Source organism: Hippopotamus amphibius, chromosome 11, assembly GCF_030028045.1.
Source record: "Hippopotamus amphibius kiboko isolate mHipAmp2 chromosome 11, mHipAmp2.hap2, whole genome shotgun sequence".
Classification (NCBI taxonomy): domain Eukaryota; kingdom Metazoa; phylum Chordata; class Mammalia; order Artiodactyla; family Hippopotamidae; genus Hippopotamus; species Hippopotamus amphibius.
In genome coordinates, this window is record NC_080196.1 from 76,401,959 (window position 1) to 76,419,897 (window position 17,939).

The 17,939-nt window shown below is 40.9% G+C and overlaps 1 protein-coding gene and 1 pseudogene across 1 annotated transcript in view; both read right to left on the reverse strand.

Moving 5' to 3' along the window:
- THOC1 (THO complex subunit 1) overlaps nt 1-4,136 on the reverse strand; it is a 43,322-nt gene extending 39,186 nt beyond the window's left edge. Inside the window, exons 1-4 of the mRNA XM_057699742.1 lie at nt 4,036-4,136; nt 2,126-2,199; nt 1,972-2,032; nt 656-722 (exon numbers count right to left, since the gene is read on the reverse strand). Coding sequence (XP_057555725.1) covers nt 656-722; nt 1,972-2,032; nt 2,126-2,199; nt 4,036-4,089 — 256 coding nt within the window. The 5' untranslated portion in view covers nt 4,090-4,136. The remainder of the gene's footprint in view (nt 1-655; nt 723-1,971; nt 2,033-2,125; nt 2,200-4,035) is intronic.
- A 10,013-nt stretch (nt 4,137-14,149) lies between these two features.
- LOC130830780 (retinoid-binding protein 7-like) lies at nt 14,150-14,554 on the reverse strand (annotated as a pseudogene).
- Nucleotides 14,555-17,939: the final 3,385 nt, after the last annotated feature.

The window sequence follows — 17,939 nt, forward strand, 5'->3', positions numbered from 1 at the left end:
CCATAGGTCCTCTTGGCATGGCATACAAAGCCCTTCACCAATGGCCCTAACCTACCCCTCCTGCTTCTTTTCCTCACCATTCTCACTAGCCTCTCACCATTTTGCTCCACATTTTTTAGTTATGCTGAACTAGGTCTTTATACAGCTAGACCCTTCTGTTTCTGCCTGACAAATTACTCATCCCTCACATCCCAGCTCTTATGCTATAGTTTCCTTTCTAAGACCATCCTGATTCCTCTAGACTCTGAAGTTTAGAGAATCACTTCAATCATACTTCATTCCCACTTCAATTACCCCCCGGTAAGACATTTACATGCTTCCTCCATTAGCCACTAGGCTCCTTACAGGCAGGAAATATGTTTTATTCACCACTGAATCTCCACGTCCTAGCTCAGTACCAGGCACATAGTAGATGCTCCATAAATACTTACTGGATGAACAAAACAAGTGGAGAACAAAGAAAGTGCCAAAGAGTGCACTGTATACTCTAGTGACAAGAAATAACTGTGAGCTAATGTCAATGGGAATTCTTGGCAAAGGGGGTAGGCAGAATTTGAAAAATGAACAAAATCAATTAGGTAGAGAGGTATGGGGAGAATAAGTTTTAAATAAAGCATGTCATGCTCAAAATTGCTTAAAAAAAAAAAATACTTACCTTCAGTTACTCCCCCAATAGCAAGAGAAATAATAGCTAAAACGTTTTCACATGATGAATGATTTATCTACCAACAAAGGAGAAAACAACTTAATTTAGAAGCCAGAGTTTAGACTGATTTGATAACAAGAAAAACATACCCTCTGATATTACATTGGTTACCACAAATAGTGGATGAAGATATTTCTCACAGAAGATAAAATTACTTTCTAAGATGAAAATTTAAAAAATGAATACTGATAGTCCTAACTGTAGAAGTATATCAAAATAAATAAACAGCAGGTGATTCACTTAAAATCCAATAGTCTTAGGAAGACGGTTATATAAGCATGATTAAGACTGTAAGTTAATGAAGTACAGACGTGCTGAGGCCATAACTCACTCAATAGCAGAGGACAAAGGCAGGGCCAGGAGAATTAATTGTACTGGTGCATCAATATGTCTGAGGGAAGGTTTTAATAGAAGAGAGATGGTGCTTAGGTTTGATAACATCATAAAAACCAGCATTTATTGAATGTTCATTAAGGTGGTTTTTTTATACAACAACCCTGAAAAAATGGTACTTCCCCTCTTACAAATGAAATTGAGGCTCAGGAAAGCAAAGTAACTTGCCCAATGCCTGACAACAGGTAAGTCACTAGGTCTGAAGAAGACGAAAGAATGAATTTGATACAGAATTGTCCAAAAGAAAGGGACACTGTTTGATGGCCACTGGAAAAGGATCTACCTTCCTGAGATCTAAGCTTCACTAAACCAAGAATAAACTACTGAAATTTTTCCTTTCATTTGGGTGCTCCACTAATGGTAAATAAATTCAGATTTTTCATGTTTAGATTAAATTTCTCTACTGAAGCTGGATAGTTGTCATTTTTGTATGCTAACTGATAAGGGGATGCCATAGGGAAATGAGGGCCTGGAATCCCAGCTCCCATGCTGAACATCCCTGGATCAGACCTTTCATGCCACTACAAGATGTGCCACTGTTTATACAGCAAAGCGAGAGGGCCCTCTTTCAAATTCTAGTTCTCGCTCAGGCAGACCTCATATCAACTTTTCTTACACACATTCATTTGCAGAGGGCTCTACTCATTTACTAAACCAAACCCTTAAATTGCACCTGTACTATCAAAACCCTTAATCATTACATAACTCCTATACTAACTAAGACCAAGTTAGGTTTCACAAAGTAGCAAGTTCACTCTAGAAAAAATAGTCATGTTTAAATATCTATTCTAAGAATAAAAGCAAATTTAAAAATAATGTTTATTAATTTGCCAGCAAAATTTTAACAATAAATAAAGGAAAAACATACTTACAATTTCTTCTTCTAGAACACCTCTAAAAGCTTGGTCAAGGGTACATTTTTTTTCATTTTCACTATTAAAAACAAAAAACACCTGCATTTTTAAAACAGCTCAGGGTAAGTGTAAAGATTTCAGCAAGTCTATTTCATGGATGTCAATGCCTCACCTGCCAGGTAACTGGCTGAAGGTATTCAACAACGGCTTGATATTTTTGTTGTTCAGGGCCTCTCTGGTAGACTTCTAGAAAAATAAAAATAGCAAATAAGTAGAAAGATTTTTGCTTTTTACTGAAAAACATATCATTCATTAATAGCATGTCTAACTAAAAAATGTATATACTTGGGAAAAATTACCTAACAGTCATTCTATCAGTAATTCTTCTTCAAATGCCACTTACTGATATAGACTCATCACTTTAAGCCTGGCAAGAGCTTCCCAACTAGACTTTCTCATTCCACGTTTTTCTTCCTAACTTCTCTTTAAATATCCAGTTCATGAGAGTATCCTGCTTTAAAAAACAAACAAAACAAAACAAAACCTTTAAGTGGCTCCTTATTTATAGGTTTTGTTTTGTAGCTTCTTCTAAACGTCCTTGATAATGTTATCCCATTCAAGCTATCCAACCTAATTTCCCAGTACCCCCTAACACATACTCTCCACTAGGGTCTAACCATTTTTCCATCATTTTCTACCAAGTTCACTGTAGTGTATTCATTCACATTGTTTATGCAAATTCTATCCATTCTTCAAGACCAATCAAAAGTCCTACCTCCTCTAGATAACCTGCACAGCACAGTCCCTGATGCCAAGTAAACAATGACTGTCTTAAAGCAGTCATAATTGAAAGACAAATATACTGCCAAGTCATTCATTCTGTGATAATTCACATATACTTGAAAAATCATCTTGTTGCCTCACAGGAGTTACATTTATACTGGAAATGCCCATTCCTGACTCTGCCTGTGAACAGGCTGTGTAATCTTGGGCACACCCCTTTATCTGTGTTTCATTTTCCTCACCAGTTTAAATACGAGGGTTGCTGTAGATCCTTACTACCAACAGCACCAGTGGCATCATCTGAGAACTTGTTAGAAATGCAAATCTCAGGCCCCTACTGAACCAGAATATACATTTAACACGATCTCCAGGTGATCCCACCCATGCTCAAGCTTGAGAAGCACTGGGCTATATGATCTCCCATTAAATGGTCCCCTCCAGGACTAATGTGACCTTGGACATTCCTAGCAGTTACTCGCGGCAGAATTTCAGAACACTAGGGACAAATACAGTCAAACAATTTAGTGATAGGTAGCATAAAAAGAATACTGGGTCTGAAGCAATAAAAAACAGTGAAGCAAATCATTTAACTTTGGGGGGGGTGCTGTCTCAGTTTCTATCTCACCTACCAGGGATAATAAAACAGCCTACTTCACAGTGCTATTCGAAGAGTTAAGCTATCATGAAAACGCTCTGTAAAGTGTTTCCCAAATTCTTAAACTACTGTTCCTCAATGTAAAAGAATAAAATGACAGCTGATAACCCTTCCCAAGCTGACCTGTCTGCCTTGTCCCACTCAGGACCTTCCTCATCGAACTCTTAGGAATGAGATACAGAGGATTAAAGAGTAGTGAATAAGCGACCAGAACCCCACCTGGCAGCTTAGGAGGCGGGGCGGGAGCCGGTTCTGTGGGATAAAACCACTCCCGCCCTCCCCCTTCAGCAGCCCTCTTTCAGTTTTGGAGACACCTGCTCCGCTGAGAGAGAACTGCAGAGGAGCTGGCCCCGAACAGAAGTAGTCTGCGGGTGAGCCCTCCACTCAGCGCGCAGAGGCGCCCAGAACCCGGGGTCCGGGGACCCGCCGGTGGGAAGGTGGAGGCGGACAGCAAAGGACGCGCGGAAGAGACAGGTAATGCGCCTTTGCCACCTCCCAGCCCACGACGGGGGCCGGGAGCCCGTCGCTGCGGCGCACACGCCTCTGTCCCCGCTTTACCCCAGAGCAAAATTTGAGTAATTTCAGGGAGAGGAGAGCAGAAAATAGCGCTGAGCCAGGGCCGCACCCACCCGCCTTCCGCTCACCGTAAACCGCGTCCGCGCTTCGGGCAAACTGAAGAGTGGCGGCGTCGGAGACATCTTCTTGGCTGCGCGTGCCCGCCGCCGCGCCGCGGCGCTCGCCGATGACGTCAGTCCGGGAGCAACGAGATTGCCGGCTCCGTGCGCGGCTAGAGAGGCCTGTGAGCACAGGGGCGGGAGCGGGGTGAAGGGGGCGGGAGCGGGGTGAGGGGGGCGGGAGCGGGGTGAGGGGGGCGGGAGCGGGGTGAGGGGGGCGGGAGCGGGGTGGGAGTGTCTGTGGAGACCGAGATCCGGCTACGGTTGGGTTCCTGAGTCAGCCACTCAATGCTCCATCCGGGTTCGTGGGTAACGCTTGGCGTGTCGGTAGATGCGTGGCCTCGTCCTGAAGCGCTGCGGGTTGCAGGCCAGGACGCGCACTTGGCTATGGCTTTCCCTGTTTGGGGAAGCCGGGTGAATGGCGGCTGGTTATGGCTTGATGGGCCGCCAGGGAAGGTAACCGCTGCCCGAGAATCCAAGGCAGGTGGTTTATCCCGGAAAGCTCCAGGCTGGGGAAGTGTCGGCAGTGGCCGTGCACCGCCGGACCAAAGTCCTTCCCGCGGAGTGGTCCCAGCTCCGGATTTGCGTATCTACCCTGCAGTTCATGGGCCCTGTGGCGCAGGAGCCGTCTCCTCTTCTGAGAAATAGAAATGATGCTTATATCCCTGGGCTGTTGAAGAGCGTGAATGAAATCATGAATGCGAGTGTGGCTTGTGTAGCAATGCAAGTTATTATTATGCATGTTTGGGGATTAGTTAACTTTGCTGGCACATAGAGGGCTCTACTGAAAGGGGAAGATCGTGGAGGAATGCAGTACTCGGCGCTCATGGGATAGCGGGTGGCACCGGGCCCAGGGTTGAGGCACCCGTTGCAAAACCTTGTCTCCTCTGCAGTTTCATCTCTTGGCCAGTGAGAGAGGCTTGGCCATTAAGAAGCCAATGGTAGTAACTTTTCAGTTGGAATTATGCTGTGGGGAAAGAAGCACTGACCCAAACACTTCCTACGAGTTCTTATTCACCTCCATGTGTACCGAGAATGAAGAAAGCTCGGCGCGCTTCACCTTGTTCCCTTCGTGGATCTCCAGCGAGAATACAAGACGCTAACAAAAAGATAACTTTGCACAATCTTGTCCCTAAGTGCGAATTGGGAACAATGATGGCTACCTGGAGCGTTGCAGGTTTTTTAGAATCAACAGAATCGTTCAGGTTTGATTGTACAACGTAAATTTCCAAATTGCGAAAATAAACTGGTTTTAACTGATTTAATAAGCTGATGTAATAGGATTATTATACTATATATGGTTATAAACTATGTGGAGCACAGCTAAAACCCAAGAGGTAAATAAAATTATTTTTTTACAAAATCCAAACAGAAGAAGAGTTTGAGTTTATTGACTCATCCATCAAAGCCTAGTGACTTAGAATTGTGTTTATTCAGCACACATTTGCTGGGCACTTTGTACACAGTGGACAATATTTGTTGAATGAGTAATAAATATATGGACATGTGATTGAATGAACAAAATAATACAGCTTGATTGCTGTTTTGAGGAGCTCGGGTCGACAAACAAAACAACTACAGTATACAGTTTTGATCATGAATAGTTTGCATCATAGCTGCTGTAAGAGATCAAAGGAGAGAGGGACCATATGAGGTGGCCAAGGAGCGTTTATGGAAAAGATAGAGTATGAGCTGGACCTTGAAGGATTCCAATAGACATAGGTCAGAGTGTGACGGGGTGAATAGGAAAGACATTACAAAGGGAGAGAATGGTGTGAGCAGAGGTGTGAAAGGAAGAAAACACAGTGAAAGATAGCTGTTGACTTTGACTTTAACATTGGATTCTGAATAGGAATAGAGTTGATAAACCGAGGTGGAGCCAGATTGTATTAGTGTTTCACACCAAAGAATGTTATGCATTTAAAAATGGCATTTGCAGTTCCTACCAAGTTATGGCCCGCGGTATATTTTGTGGGAAGGAGAGAAATGAGCTATTGTTGCTAATGAGTGAACAAATACCAGATAAACAGTAGGCGGAAAAAGTAGCAAACATCAGGGGATAATGGGGAGTTACTGTTTAATGTGTACAGATTTCAGATTGGGACGATGAAAAAGTTCTGCAGATGGATAATGGTGGTGGTTGCATAACAGTGTAAGTGTACTTAATGACACTGAACTGTACACTTTAAATGGTTAAAATGCTAAATTTTATTTATACTGTACCACAAGTTAAAAGTCTATATAAAAACAGCAGTCTGATGCTAGATAACTTAAAAAGGGTAAAGATGTCACAGACATCAGTATGATCTTGAGATCTCAAGTTAAGGTGGTATTCAATAAGGCAAGGAAGTAGGCAATGCATTTAAAAAAGATGTGTATCAAAAATCACTACCATAGAAATGTTTTAGCATTTAGATCACGTTCATAAATGCCTTATAATTCCCAAAGCACTTGACATGTAGTAAGACATTTGATCCTCTAAATGATATTTTGAGGTAACACAGCTATTATGCTCATTTTACATATGAGGAAGCAAACTCAAAGAGATAGGGTTCTTTTTTTAGGCATCTTTATTGGAGTATAATTGCTTTACAATGTTTTGTTAGTTTCTACTATACAACAAAGTGAATCAGCTACATGTGTACATATATCCAGGTATCTCCTCCCCCTTGAGCCTCCCTCCCACGCTCCCTGTCCTCCCCTTCTAGGTCATCACAGGGCACTGAGCTGATGTCCTTGTGCTATGCAGCAGCTTCCCACTAGCTGTTTTACATTTGGTAGTTTATATAGATGTCAATGCTACTTTCTCACTATGTCCCAGCCTCCCCTTCGCCTGCCATGTCCTCAAGTCCATTCTCTATGAGAGAGAGGGTTCTTAATAGAGGTAATTGTTAAATTGAGATTACCCACAGGTTTTGATTTAGAGTTTTGAGCTCTTTGCATTGTTATACTGTCATAATTGTCAAGTTTTATTGAGTACCTCCTATCAGCCAGACACTGCTTGTATTATTCCTACTCCTTACAACAACATTGTACATAGTTATACACATCAGCGAGGAAGCAGGCTCGTCTGTCCTAGGTCACATGGCTAGAGAAAGCTAAGTTTGGGATTTGGACCTCAAGCTGTAATCCCAAAGCCTAATCACTGTTGCAGGGACTGCTCATCCCATTTCCCACTCCTCACTTGCCATTCCCACCACCTTACCCCATCCTTGTAACAGAAAAACAGTTGTGGGCATAGGACCAGGCCTGGCCAGCAATAAGTTTGAATTTTTTCTTCTGCAGCTGGACAATGTGGCCATTGTACTAGTCAGAGTTCTCTTTTATAAACAGTAGAAACCTGCTCTGGTTAGTATTTTGAGAAGTAAGTTATTGGGAGGGTATTGGGAAGCTCATACAAGTAAAAGGCTGGAGATAAAGCTTGAGCAGGCCTCAGCGGAAGCAAGACATAGCTTCAGACTTAAGATGCCCTGCCAACACCATCTCTATGGCTTGGCTCTGCTCCTGGATTCTGCAGCCCCTGGACACTTGTTACCGCGTCACTGCACATTCACCACCACACCATGCTGCTGCAGCTGTCCTGCATCATTTCCAGCTCTCAGACCTTTGCACCTCTTCCTCTAGATTCAAGTTTGTGGCTGACAGTATCTAATTAGCTATATTCAGGTCTTGTACTTGTGCTCTAGCTTCCAGGGAAGAGGAAGAGTTACATCTGTCCCACCTCGCTTTCAGCTTCTGTAGTGAGCTGCAGAGCCCTATTTTGGGATTTCCCTCCAGTTGGAGAGGGTATTTGGATGCTGAACAGCAAGTAGGATAATATCCATTGGTGATACTGGTTACCCAGCCCGATTCTCTATTACCACAGGAGCCATGGTGAATGTTGCACTAATGTTGCCATCTTCCTTATCACTTGCAGAAAGCCCATCTTCAAAAAAAGAAATTGAGACCAACACATAGAAACAGCTAACAGATGGGCTATAGGAAATGAAGAGAGAAGGAGGGAAAGATGTTAGCTGGGGAGGAGAGATGTAGGAGGAGAGAGAGAGAGAGAAGGGAAAGAGATGGGAAGAGAGATTAACTGCAGCATACTTTGATCTCTGGGTTTTCCATGTCAAATGACAGCTTCACCATTTTCTAGATTACAGGAACCATTAAAACCCTTTTATAACAGTTTAATGCTATTTGGAGTTGGATTTCATTCACTTGCCATCAGAGTCCCAATTAATACAGGAGCTGAGGTGGGTTTTATCTACAGTTGTATGAGTTATTTAGTTTCCTTTTAATTTCTCAATCTCCCAAAGAGGAGACTTATTCTACCAAACATTTAAAGAAGAATTAATGTCAATCCTTCTCAAAAAATTGAAGAGGAAGGACCACTTCTGACTGCTCTCACCTATACGTGGAATTTTAAAAAGTTGAACTCATTAAAGCAGAGAGTAGAATGGTAGTTACCAGGGGTTGAGAGGGGTAGGGGATGGGGAGATGTTGCTCAAAGGGTATAAATTTTCACTTATAAGATGAATAAGTTCTGAGGATCTAATGTACAACTTGGTGACTGTAGTTAATAATGTATACTTGACAACTGCTAAGAGAATAGATCTTAGCTGTTCTCATCACTCGCAAAAGTAACTATATGAGGTGATAGATATGTTAATTAGCTTGACTGTGGTAATCATTTCACAATGTCCTTTATCAAAACCATGTTGTACACCTTAAAATACACAATTTTTATTTGTCAATTATACCTCAGTAACACTAGAAAAAATTAAAACCTGCCCTATTCCTAAAAGCCATATATGAGAAACCAAAAGCCAGCATCATTCTAAATGGTGAAAAACTGAAAGAATTCCCTCTTAGAACAGGAACAAGACAAGGGTGCCCACTCTCACCATTATTATTCAACATAGTTTTGGAAGTTTTAGCCACAGCAATCAGAGAAGAAAATGAAATAAAAGGAATCCAAGTTGGAAAAGAAGTAAAATTATCATTCTTTGCAGATGACATGATATTATACATAGAAAACCCTAAAGACTACCAGAAAACTGCTAGCACTAATTGATGAATTTAGTAAAGTAGCAGGATACAAAATGAATGCTCAGACATCTCTTGCATTCCTATACACTAACAATGAAAAAGCAGAAAGAGAAATTAAGGAAACTCTCCCATTTACCATTGCAGCAAAAAGAATAAAATACCTAGGAATAAACCTGCCTAGGGAGGCAAAAGACCTGTATGCAGAAAACTTTAAGACACTGATGAAAGAAATCAAAGATGACACAAACAGATGGAGAGACATACCATGTTCCTGGATTGGAAGAATCAGCATTGTGAAAATGCCTATACTACCCAAAGCAATTTACAGATTCAACGCAATCCCTATCAAATTACCAACAGCATTTTTCACAGAACTAGAACAAGAAATCTTACGATTTGTATGGAAACACAAAAGACCCCGAAAAGCCAAAGCAATCTTGAGAAGGAAAGATGGAGTTGGTGGAATTAGGCTTCCTGACTTCAAACTATACTACAAGGCCACAGTGATCAAGACAGTATGGTCCTGGCACAAAAATAGAAAGGAAGATCAATGGAACAGAATAGAGAACTCAGAGGTAAGCCCAAGCACATATGGGCACCTTATCTTTGACAAAGGAGGCAAGAATATACAATGGAAAAAAGACAGCTTCTTCAATAAGTGGTGCTGGGAAAATTGGACAGCAACATGTAAAGAATGAAATTAGAACACTCCTTAACACCATACACAAAAATAAACTCCAAATGGATTAAAGACCTACATGTAAGGCCAGACACTATAAAACTCCTAGAGGAAAACATAGGAAGAGCACTCTTCGACATAAATAAAAGCAATATCTTTTTTGACCCACCCCCTAGAGTAATGGAAATAAAAACAAAAATAAGTAAGTGGGACCTAATGAAACTTCAAAGCTTCTGCACAGCAAAGGAAAATATAAGCAAGACAAAAAGACAACCCTCAGAATGTGAGAAAATATTTGCAAACGAATCAACAGACAAAGGATTAATCTCCAAAATATATGAACAGTTCATCCAGCTCAATATCAAAAAAACAAACAACCCAATTAAAAAATGGGCAGAAGACCTAAATAGGCATTTCTCCAAAGAAGACATATGGATGGCCAAGAGGCACATGAAAAGCTGCTCAACATCACTAATTACTAGAGAAATGCAAATCAAAACTGCAATGAGGTATCACCTCACACCAGTTAGAATGGGCATCATCAAAAAATCTATAAACAGTAAATGCTGGAGAGGGTGTGGAGAAAAGGGAATGCTCTTGCACTGCTGGTGGGAGTGTAAATTGATACAGCCACTATGGAGAACAGTATGGAGGTTCCTTGCAAAACTAAAAATAGAACTACCATAGGACCCAGCAATCCCACTACTGGGCATATACCCAGAGAACACCATAATTCAAAAAGACACATGCACTCCAATGTTCATTGCAGCACTATTTACAATAGCCAGGACATGGAAGCAACCTAAATGTCCATCAACAAATGAATGGATAAAGAAGATGTGGCATATTTATACAATGGAATATTACTCAGCTATAAAAAGAAATGAAATGGAGCTATATGTAATGAGGTGGATAGACCTAGAGTCTGTCATACAAAGCGAAGTAAGCCAGAAAGAGAAAAACAAATATTGTATGCTAATTCATATATGCGGAATCTTAAAAAAAAAAAGGTACTGATGACCCCAGTGACAGGACAAGAATAAGGATGCAGATGCAGAGAATGGACTGGAGGACACGGGGTTGGGGGGTGCGAGGGGCGAAGGGGGAACTGGGACGAAGTGAGAGAGTAGCATAGACATATATATACTACCAACTATAAAATAGATAGCTAGTGGGAAGTTGCTGTACAACAAAGGGAGATCAACTCGATGATGGGTGATACCTTAGAGGGCCGGGACGGGGAGGATGGGGGGAGTCACGGGAGGGAGGGGATGTGGGGATATGTGTATAAATACAGCTGATTCACTTTGGTGTACCTCATAAGCTGGCACAAGAGTGTAAAGCAATTATATTCCAATAAAGAGCTTAAAAAAAACTTGCCCTATTAGATATAAACTTATTATTAGAATCATAACAATTAAGATGCCATACTAATTGTTAAGGGAAAGAAAAATTGACTAATTAAAGAAAATAAGGAGCCCCCAAACAGACCCACACATATGAAGAAATTTTATCTATGTTTTATTGTATCACATTTGAACACATTGTGACCGAGTGAAGAAGAAAATGGGAGATTATATGATAAATCCATTCTGAGACAATTGGTAATCCACACATGGGGGAGAAAAAAAGGATCCGTCCTATCACACAAGTAAATTCCAGGTGGATTAATGACACAGTATGAAATACAAAATTCAATTATTTAGAATATATCCAATTACCATGGAGTAGGGAAGGATATTTCAAACAAAATACAAAAAGCATAAACCAAAAAGGAAAAGGTGGGTAATTTTGTCTACATTAAAATTAATTTCATCTTATTAAGAGGAGAAGATAATAAAAATGGAAAGACGGGGCTTAGAGTGGTGAGAGATATTTGCAATTCTTATAACCAGTGATTAGTGTCAAAAATATATTAAAAAACTTTTGCAAATCAATAAAAAGGCAAACAACTTAAAAATGGCAAAAGACATAAACAGGAAATTCATATGGAAGAGGAAATATGAAAAGATACTTAGCTTCCTGAGTAATCAGGGAAATGCATAAAACAATACTGAGATACTGTCTTCTCATTGGTGAGACTGCATGAGTTTAAAAGCCTGATGTGGTCGTTGGTACAAGGCAAAATTAGAAGACTAAGGATATTGTAGTAAATTTTTAATAAAACTGCATTTATTCAAAAAAAGAAGAAAAAAAAAAAAAAAAAAAGCCTGATGTGGGACTTCCCTGGCGATCCATTGCTTCCACTGCAGGAGGCTTGAGTTCGATCCCTGATCAGGGAACTAAGATCCCGCGTGGTGTGAGGCACAGCCAAAAAAATAGAAAAAAATAAAAGCCTGATGCATGTTGGTGAGGAGGTGTGGCCCGTATACTCAGCTGATGGAAATATAATCTGGTACAGCCATTTTGTAAAAGAATTTGGCATTCTAGTAAGGTTGAAGATGTAATACCCTTCAATCCAGCAATTCTATTCTAGGTATAAACACAAGAGGATTTCTTATATTGATACATGTATACAAAGAGACATGTACAGGAATGTATATTTTGGTACTATTGGTATCACCACAGAATTGGAAATACCAAGTGTCAACCAATAAATTGGTGAATAAATTTTAAAATAGTCATTTGCCAAGTGTGTAAGGCAGAGAAAATGAAAGAGCTAGATGTATTTATTTCAGTGTGAACATATCTTTTTGGTTGGAATGGTCGTGTTTTACTTTTATAATTTTCAATAGGGACATAATAAAATGAGAAAGTCTGTGGAGGAAAGAAAGTTCTGGGATTGTCAAGGGAAAAGCATTTTGTGGATGAAGGTTTTTTCTCCCCCATTAAAATATGATCATTTAACTTTGCCTCTCCTATCCGAGATGCAAATTATCTTCAATTCCATTGGAACGATCCCTTCTTTGAAGTAACTGGTTCTTACCAGGAGAGGTCAGCATTTGCATGGAAATATCTCCTCTAAAGTAGAAAGAAGAGACAAAAAAGTGAACTTTTTGTATTTAGATGTATGCCCATCTGAAGTGCATTCTGGTAGTACTGACCTTAACAGCCTTAGTCAATGCAAATTGTAAGTAAGTTATTACTACAGAAAATGCTATGTGTGTATATTGCTGTGTTAGAATACTTCCTTAGTTCTGAGCAACTCAGTTCCATCCACGCTACAGAAGTCAGGAAGGCTCAGCTTGACTTTGATGGTGTTTTTTCTTTCAAGGATTTCCTCTAATGGCTGCTTATGTCAGTTTAAAAAATAACTGATACAGACCCACATCAGGGGGAATTACTATGTTTTGACTATTTCATGAGGTTTTGTGACCTTCACTCTAGCACCTGCTGTTTTTATTCATAGCTCTTAGAGGAAAATGAAGCACTTTGCCCTCAGGACTGAAAGAGGCCTCTGCCACTTGATTCTGGTTAGACTTTCCACTACAGTGTTTCTTTGCCTGACTCTAGCTTCCTTCCTCCCACTTTGTAAATGGAAAGTAGTGAAGAGTTTCCTGTTTTGAAGTCAGTACCAGACCCACTAAATTGTCAGTGGTTGATGGTGATGAATCATAGATGGGGAGTCTAAGATAGCATTTTTAAATTAAAAAAAAAAATTTTTTTTTGGCTGTGTTGGGTCTTCATTGCTGCACGTGAGCTTTCCCTAGTTGCAGCGAGGAGGAGCTACTCTTCGTTGTGGTGCATGGGCTTCTCATTGTGGTGGCTTGTCTTGTTGCAGAGCACAGGCTCCAGACGCACAGGCTTCAGTTGTTGCAGCACGCAGGCTCAGTAGTTGTGGCCCATGCGCTTACTTGCTCTGTGGCATGTGGGATCTAACCCTTGTGCCTGCATTGGCAGGCAGATTCTTAACCACTGCGTCACCAGGAAGTCCCTAAGATAGCATTTTTATTCAAATATCTCTCCCACAGTGATTAGCACACTGCCTTGTACTTGAATATCTGCCTTAATGAAAATAGATATTTGATCAATCCATTCCTTCAGTGGCTCCAAATAGCTTTCAAGACCTAGCTGAAGTAGCTCCCCATTCAAAACTATTCATAGTATGACCCTGCCCAACCCATCAGCCTTATATATTGATATATGTATATTCATAATGTTACTATATGCTGAGCACACAGCGAGTGCCATCTTTGTCTTTTATACTTTATATTCATAATCTCATTGATTCCTTACTTTTTTTTTTTTTTTTGAATCATTATTGAAGCTGAGAAGTTTTCTCACAATCCAGATGGCTTCTGGTACAGGCTGTGTGACATCCCTCCGACCATGAGGCACCACCTCCAAACCAGGACAGAGCAATTTCTATTCATTCTGGAATATAATTCAGCATTAAGCTGCTGCCACACGTGGACTCCGGTTGGATACAGATCAGGCTCTCTGGAATGTCTGTTTGCACACTTGGCCTTCACAGAACATCTCCAGGTGGAGTTGGTCCCCTTCAATCCAATGGGTCTAGCCTCTGTTCTTCTTTCCCCCTTCTGCACACAGGTGAGTCGGTCATTGTCCCAGGTGACCAAACTCTTGCATTTTCTGTTATCCAGGCCTTTTTTGTCCTCATCAAATTCTTCTCCAACTTTAAATTTCACAAGGTAGTTCCTGAGGCTGCTGGTCACGTGAATGGTAAAAAGAATCCCCATTCTGCTCAGTCACTTTCTGTGGCTTCAGCAGCTTGGCTATCTTACGCATGGCAAAGTCAGTACCTAGGGCCAGCATGTAGACCTGGAAGTGGTCACTGCTGAACAGGTTCCAGGTGCCACTGAGGTCGGCGGGCATGGCAGGGCTGGGCGATTCCCTACTTTTTCAGATACTGTATGCAAATGAGGAAACCAAGACTCAGAGAATTTTAAAAATTCTTTACACAACTAGGATTGGAACTTGAGTGTATTTGACTCTAAATTCGTAATTATATATTGCATTTCTCTTGTCTTGTCTTGCCTTGCCTCATAACCACATGCTCTGCAGTCAGACTAAGCTACTCTCAGTTCCTTTTATGTCTAATAACTTTTGCATACGTTTTTGCTTCTTCTGGAATGCCTTTCTCCCCTGTTCTCGTCAAATCCTTCTTGTTTAAGACTCAGCTTAGTCATCACTGCTGTGGTTGACCCTCCCTGATCTCTTCAACTGTGTTCATGGCTCCTGCTCTGAGTTACAGAGTAGTTTTTCCTAGCATGTGTGTGATGGAGTGCGGCAGAGGATTTGGGAGGTAACTGCTGATGTTACTCTGAAAGAACCATGGCTCTGGTTCTTCAGAAAAGATCATGCGGAAATCCATTTTAAGCTTGAACCCTAACAAGGGAAGTGGGTTCAAAAGAAGGGAACAAAGTAAGTCCATCTCCTTTGACACCGGCATATAATCACTAGGAGAGACAGAGTACTGATTCAGCAGTAACTAAAGCTTCAAGAAGGGGCTCCCAAGGAAGACTTGCAGGGCTAAGAGAATAGAAAAAGATATTACCTGGTAAACAAATCACATGGGCAGCTGTGTTTAAAAGCTAGGACTGAAATGAACTCTGAGGGCTTCCCTTGTGGCGTAGGGGTTAAGAATCTGCCTTCCAGTGCAGGGGACATGGGTTTGGCTTGCGGGCTTAGTAACTCTGCAGCATGTGGGATCTTCAGGGAAGATCAACTACTGAGCCCACGTGCCACAACTACTGAAGCCTACAGGCCTAGAGCCCGTGCTCCGCAACAAGAGAAGCCACTGCAGTGAGAGCCCATGCGCCACAACAAAGTGTAGCCCCGACTCGTGGCAACTAGAGAAAGCCCAAGCGCAGCAACAAAGACCCAACGCAGCCAAAATAAATAAAAAATTTTTTAAAAATCTTATTAAAAAATAAAAAGGAAATGAACTCTGAGCCTTTGCAAATATAGGAACCAAAATGGCCTTGAAAGTGTGGGAAACAACTCCTACCCAAACTACAGGGAAGACTTGGGTGCTCAGAATGGACAGAGCAGGAGAAGCAACACTCCTTTCTTAAAATTCTCCCACGCGGTAGCTTATTGCTATTTTGAGGCTGCTACCTGGGAAAGAAACTCTGAGGGGTTATATCTTGAATATTCCTTTTCATTTCCTTCTCAAAAATTGTGAGCTAGACTTTCACTTCGATTTGTAGTATGAGCATTGCCTTTCTTATTTCTCAATGGCTTCTTCCTCTTTTTTTTTTTTAAACATGCATATTGAACAGTTTTCTAGTTGATGAGACTCTGGGAATTTCCAGGTGAATTATGGTCCCATTTTCTTGAGAGCAAGAAATTCTTTAAAGATATGGCCTTATTACTTTATCATTTCAAGTAATTTCTTTTTATCACTCGTTTTTGAAAATATGATGAGAAAGAGAAGGGAGTTAGTATTTACTGAGGAGATGCTAAGTGCCAGGTAACTCTTTAACCTGCCTCATCTCACTTCCCAGCACAGTGCCTGTGATGTGTTGGTATTATCCCCATTTCATAAAGGAGGAAGCAGGGCCCAATCAAGATTGAATAACCTGGTGGTAAGTGGGGAAACTGAGATCTGAATAGCATCAAGCCTGATTCTGCTACCCCAGGGTTTCCCAAATTTAAATGAAGAATAAACCCCTTTTTTTTAAAAAAAAGGAAAACATTTCCACAGATCTCTTGTATTGATTAAAATCATTTTATGTTTCTTAAGTGAACAAACATAAAACTAAATGCAAACATCTCATGTATATGGCATTTATGTAACTACAGGACTAAAAGCAAATATACAAATTAAATAGAAACAAAACTTCAAATGACAATAATAGCTAATATAATTTTGTTAAAATAAAATTGAGGCTTGCAATATAAATATAATATTGATTCTTATGGTGCACGTTTTTTTCACTGTGGCATTTCTATCTGCTGTGTGATGATTCCATTTCACATTACTGCTTACTCTTTGAACTACTGTGAAAATCTAAGATTTTTACAGCACATTGGGATATGATTTAGCCTTTGCTTGGCCCAAGTGATTATTTTGTTATGAAATCCACCTCTATTCTTGTTTCATTAGCCCATGAAAATAATAGAACTATGTTACTGGAAGGTCCACTCCTCAAGGGTGGGTCTGCCTTTTTCACTGGTGTATTCTTGGTGTCTAGAACAGTGCCTGGCACATAAAAGGTGCTCAATAAATGTTTATTGGATGGAAGAGTTAACGAATTAAAAATTACTTGGGGCTAATACATTATTACATGTAAGGGCAGGCCCTGAGATCTTATGGTGATAATGGATTGTTCAGTGGTCCTCCAGATGATTCACAGGGTGCTTATATTGCTGAGATAATATTTTGAGACATTTCTTGATTGATTTCTCTCTGTGTGTTCCCTCTCCAGGCTTTCCCTTTCTTCCTGCCCTGACCATTCCAGCAGGTACTTGGGTCCTATGCCAGTGACCTCACGGGAAGGGTCCGGTGGGTTGGAGAAGCAGGTTGTCTGTAGGCTTTCTTGGTTTGTGTTTCCTAAGCCTCCAGGTGACAGAGCCCCTTTTAGGTCTGCTCTTCCTCAGTGTGCTGCTTGTCTTCCATCCGTACCTCCAGATCCACTCTCCATTCCTCTCCATCCTGATCTGTGTGTGCCCTTGGAGGCTGCTCACTATGAATTATATCACTGGTCCCTCTTGTCTTTTGGTGTCTTCTTGCATTTGGCCAGTGGGAGGCACTGGCATGAGACTGAGGGACACATCTCAGCAGCTACTTGTTTGGACATAAGTCCTTACTCCCACACAGTCCCCCATGCTTCGGTGTTTGGGGCTCTGTGAAAGGTTATGGAGTTGAGACAAAGCCCTAGAGATGTGGGTTGAGGGGAGCAAGGAGACCTGTGGTTAAGTTGTCTGTCCTCCTGGTGGAATGGTAGACTCAGAGTTAGAAATTAAGTTTAATTATAGAGAATTAAGTAATATATTTTTCCCTATATAAATTTGCAGATTGAGATTCATACCTTCCATGGTATTTTTATAAAAGGTTGTCATTACAATGGAAACTCCTAACTTAAAAATCGTCCAGTGAACTTAATGGGTCTCATCCAGGGATCCAATTTGAGATACACTACACTATGTCATATTAAACTTTGGGTTACAAAATTCTAAAAGCTGGTTTCTGTGTGCATGAATAAAAGTTGTGATTAAAAGTTGTACTCTGGGAGGCAGCAAAACATAGTGGATA